The sequence below is a fragment of the Rhincodon typus genome, chromosome 1 (assembly GCF_021869965.1).
Source record: "Rhincodon typus isolate 14 chromosome 1, sRhiTyp1.1, whole genome shotgun sequence".
Classification (NCBI taxonomy): Eukaryota; Metazoa; Chordata; class Chondrichthyes; order Orectolobiformes; family Rhincodontidae; genus Rhincodon; species Rhincodon typus.
The window spans coordinates 170,889,641-170,894,952 of NC_063332.1; the positions used below are offsets into that span (position 1 = coordinate 170,889,641).

At 42.2% G+C, this 5,312-nt stretch overlaps 1 protein-coding gene across 1 annotated transcript in view; it reads left to right on the plus strand.

Moving 5' to 3' along the window:
- Positions 1 to 5,312, plus strand: part of grid2 (glutamate receptor, ionotropic, delta 2) — an 829,420-nt gene that overhangs the window by 518,763 nt on the left and 305,345 nt on the right. Inside the window, exon 3 of the mRNA XM_048611693.1 lies at positions 3,398 to 3,682. Within this exon, the coding sequence (XP_048467650.1) occupies positions 3,398 to 3,682 (285 nt within the window). The remainder of the gene's footprint in view (positions 1 to 3,397; positions 3,683 to 5,312) is intronic.

Genomic DNA, 5,312 nt, shown 5'->3' on the forward strand with positions numbered 1-5,312 from the left:
ACTAACTCATAAACGTGATCTGCACACAGCTACTAACTCTAAACTTGGTCAGCACACAGCTACCAGCTCATAAACGTAATCTGCACACAGCTACTTACGTTAAACTTGATCTGCACACAGCTACTAACTCTAAACTTGATCAGCATACAGCTACTCACTCTAAACTTGACTAGCACACAGCTACTAACTCGAAACTTGATCTGCACATAGGTACTAACTCTAAACTTGATCTGCACACAGCCTCTGCCTCTGAACATTCACAACGCTAGAGGAAACTCTTGTGTAGCACAAGTTGTGGTATCTGCAAACTGTACCTGTGTAATTGTTTCCTGTCGTTCTCAGTGTGCTCGGTTTGGCACTCAGTTAGTGTTGGGGTTGGTTAGCTCATTTGGTTGGACAGCTAGTTTATAATGTAGAGAGACACCTACAGTAATGGATCAATTCCCATGCCAGCTGAGGTTACTGTGAAGGACTTTCTTCCTCCCACCTTTCTTGAATGAGAGAGCAGCCTTGTGGTCTGGTGTGTTTAGTTGGTGGGAACTGGGATGATCAACTGCCCCTTCACATTTTACACCAGTGTTCAAGCAGGACTTTCAACATGATGCTGCTATTTTCCCAATCGAGTTTTACAATACAAAGACCAGTTTGAATGATACCTGGACTTGCAAGCGGGAGTTTCATGGAGAGACATAATTAGGGTTAATGGAAGTTAAAGGACAATTTGATCAGTTTTCAAAAAATAAAGGGGAACTTATAGGTTTTCATTCACAGGATGACTAGTTTAGCATTTATTGCCCATCCCTGATCGCCTGGAGGGCAGTTAAGAATCAATCACATTGCTCTGGGTCTGCAGTCACATGTAGGCCTGACTGGGTAAGGACAGCAGTTTCCTTTGCTAAAGGACATTAGTAAACCAGAAACAAAAATAAAGTGGCTGGAGAAGCTCAGCAGGTCTGGCAGCATCTGTGAAGGTAAAAACAGAGTTAACGTTTCGGGTCCGGTGACCCTTCCTCAGAACGGAATAAGTAAACCAGATTTTTTTTTCCCAAAAATCAACAATGGTTTCATGGTGATCATTAGACTCTTAATTCCAGGTTGTTATTCAATTCAAATCCACACAATCTGCTGTGAACCCAGGTTCCCAAAATATTACTTTGGCCCCATGAATTAATAGTCCAGTGATAATACCACTGATCAATTGCCACTCCTTTGACACATAGGGATAAACTATTTCTGCTGCCTAAGAAATGTAGGATGGGTTCAATAGTCTGAATTGTAAGGTCAAATCTTCCATTTCATACCCATGAGTGAGAGTGGAGGCAGAATGCTACGAACAGAGGGAGGAACCGTGGCAGGGGTGCCTTCCCAACACATTTCCACTGCTGGCGAGGTTAGTCAGGGTTCCCTGTGAAGTGGATTAATGCCTGTTCAGTAGAGGCAGGCTGTCAATTTAAAGTAGTTCAGACCCCAAGTAGTGATGATGCTGTGACTGTTTGTTGTGCACAATGGTTTGGTTGTATCATGCTTGGATACGTGTGTCCAATAACTGCTCTCTGCATGGTATGCTCTATTGTGTAAGCCTGGATGTTGACTTAGAGAGAAGTAAACAAAATGCAGGAGTTACCTAGAAGAGCTGGGAGCTAAAAAGAAGACACATGGAATATTTATTTTGCAACTCAATCAATAAAGTTTGAACACATTTAAAAGCTAATATTATCTCCGTATAGCTCTGAAGCTAATCAAACATATAAAATATACAACCGCTGTGTTGGGAGATCACCAGCTCCATGGAGAACTGAAAGCTCCAATCCTTGAGGCGGAAACATTTAGCATCAAATGCTGGTCCCTCTAACACGCCGCATCTCGCTTTTGATACAAGGGGCTTGCTGCCTTCCCCTTGTGGAAATATTTAATTAGTTTTACATCCCAATGGCACCTCCTGTTCTTTCACCTGTCTCATTGGCACCCACCTCCTCCAGTGGGGCTGCCAAGACCTTAGAGCTGCCAACCTTCTGATTGCTACTGCCAGAGACATCAGGAATGCAACCATTGTCCTTAGTCAGATGGCGAGTCTAGAGGTGGACAATTGCCGATCTGACGTCCATTCTCCAGACAGAGATTGTGCCACATTTCGAACTGTTCCAGATTTTGGGTTACCCACTGGTTCCACACTCCAGGATCAGCTCAAGAATGGTTTGCTCTTACCTCACATTTACTCTGTCTTCCCTGAAGTGGGCACCCAGATCTCTTGAGAGAACAATGCCTGGCAATTCCAGACAGCTGGAATTTGGTAATGGACCATTTGTGTGAGCCTGTTGCCTCTGGGAAGATAACTTCAGTTAGCTGGTGTTCACGAGTTTGTTTCCATTATCTGGGCCCTGAACTTCAAGAGAAAAGAAACCCTCAGAGACAATTCTTTCAGAAACACTTCAAAATGCGAGGAGTGGTATAAAATTGGAACTGTCATTTGCAAATGTTAATTGATACTAGATCAATAATTAATTCCAAGACTGGTAATTTTTTGTTGATCAAAGGTATTAAATGATAGGTGGGAAAGCAGTTAGTTCACAGATCAGTCATTGACTGGTAAAACAGACTTTGAGGGGCTGAATGGCCTTATCCTTTTGCTACAGTTCTGGGAATGGTGATTTTTTTTAAATAGCAGACTCCAAGATTGACAGAAAGATTGATAAGAGAAAAATAAATTGAATTTGGGAGTACAGATAATTGATAAACAAAATTACTGAAACAGTCACAGTTGATTCAATGGACAACCTATGAATTGTCTTTCATCAACTGAACATTATTGCTGAACTGTTTCATTTTCTCAATATGAAAATGATTATGTTTTGAAGAGAAAGGACAGGGTGACCAATTCTCTATGCATTTAATAGAATATTTCTCGCTCTCTTTTTATTCTGGTCGCTTACTCATCCCCGATTTCTGTCTCTGTGCCATTGGCTGCCATGCAAATTCGTCCCCAGTGGCATTGTGAGTGTGCCTGCGCCAAATGGACCATAGCGTGCAAAAAGGCAACTCACCACCACCTTCTCAAGGGCAACTAGGAGTTGACAATAAATGCTGGCCCTTTCAGCGATGCCCACATCCCACGAATGAATAAAAGGAAACTATATGCCCAAGATCCGAAACGTCCTCCCACACCTGTTTGCTGCTTAAACCCTTTGATGCTCCTTTGAATCTTATCTTTTTGGTCAAGCTTTCAGTGATGTACCCGATATCTCCTGATATAACTTAATGTCAATTTTGTTTGATAGCATTCTTGTGCAAATCTCAGTACTGTTTGATTCTGAAATATGCAAGCTGTTGGTTTTCAATTGAAGGGAACATCAGAAATGAGCTGCCTTATTCATCACTTCTTTTCTCTGTGTTTTTGTAGCGTGTGATCTGATGAACCAAGGCATTTTGGCCCTCGTCAGCTCCGTTGGTTGCATGTCAGCTGGATCTCTCCAATCCTTGTCAGATGCTATGCACATCCCACACCTCTATATACAACGAACAACATCTGGATCGCCAAGGAGTGGCTGTGGTCTCACCAGAACCAGCAGGAATGAAAACTACACTCTCTATGTCCGTCCACCAGTGTATCTGAATGAAGTCATTCTCCAAGTCATCTCAGAATTTGCCTGGCAAAAGTTCATCATTTTCTACGACAGTGAATATGGTAAGTAGTTGCATGTACTGTAAAACTGATGAAGGGTCCTGAACCGAAACATCAACTTTCCTGCTCCTCTGATGCTACCTGACCTGCTGTGTTCCTCCAGCTCCACACTGTATTGACTCTGACTCCAGCATCTGCAGTTCTTGTATCTCTGTAAAATAATATAGTTTGACTTCACTTTAATTATTATGGAGAATTGGACATTTGATTATTCCGGTTTAACAGAGCAGGAGGACCAGAGGATGTAAGTATGAACTGTCTAAGAGTAGGAATAGACTGGAAATTGGGCAGTTCTAGATTTTATTTGTTCATGGGATTTGAACATCACTGAATATGTTGCTTTTAATTCCATTCCTTCCATTATTAATTATGCTTAAGCAGTGCTTGAGGTGTAGGGATAGCACAGTGTTGTTAGGGACGGAGTTTGAGGATATTCACTAGGGGACAATGAAGGAATAGTGATATGTATTTGTGGTGCTGTGTGATTCAGGTGGAATTGAAGGTCATGATTTTCCCATGCATCTGCTTCCCTTGTTTTCTAAGTTCTAGATGGGTCTTAGGTTTAGAAGATGCTGTCAAAGGATGTTTGGTGAGTTCTTACAATACATTGTGCAGATGGTACACACTTTCCTCCATGGATGCGGAGGGGGTGAGCAATGTAAGGTGGAGTTTCGGCTGTTGATCAAATGGATGAACCTGTTGTGGAATATGTCAAGTATCTTGAATGTGGTGGGAACTGCAATCATAAAGGTAAGTGGAGGGTATAGTCCATGATACTTCTAACTTTTGCCTCGTAAATGGTGGCCAGGCATTGAGTAGAAGGAGATAAATTACTCAATATAGAACTTCAAGTCTCTGAGTCACAGCATTTAAATTGTCTCTCCATTAACTTCCTGGTCTATAGTAACCAAAGAATGATTGTGATAGAAAGATTGAATGATTGCAAAGTCATTGAATGTCTTGTGGAGATGGTACCCAGCATTTGTGTGATGTGAATGTTATTTGATACTTATTAGTCCAAGTCTCTATCTTTGTAGGATCTTTCCTGCTCATGGTCATGGCCTGAGGTGTTGTGAATGGTCTTGAACATTGTCAGAAGTCACATGACACCAAGTCCAACAGATTTATTTGAAATCACAAGAGGCGAGGCCACATTGGATTTGGTACTGGGTAATGAACCAGGCCAGGTGTTAGATTTGGAGGTAGGTGAGCACTTTGGTGATAGTGACCACAATTTGGTTATGTTTACTTTAGCGATGGAAAGGGATAGGTATATACCGCAGGGCAATAGTTATAGCTGGGGGAAAGGCAATTATGAGGCGATTAGACAAGATTTAGGATGCATAGGATGGAGAAGGAAACTGCAGGGGCTGGGCACAATTGAAATATGGACCTTGTTCAAGGAACAGCTACTGCGTGTCCTTGAGAAGTATGTACCTGTCAGGCAGGGAGGAAGTGGTCGAGCGAGGGAACCGTGGTTTACTAAAGAAGTTGAATCTCTTGTCAAGAGGAAGAAGGAGGCTTATGTAAAGATGAGGCGTGAAGGCTCAGTTAGGGCGCTTGAGAGTTACAAGTTAGCCAGGAAAGACCTAAAGAGAGAGCTAAGAAGAGCCAGGAGGAGACATGAAAAGTC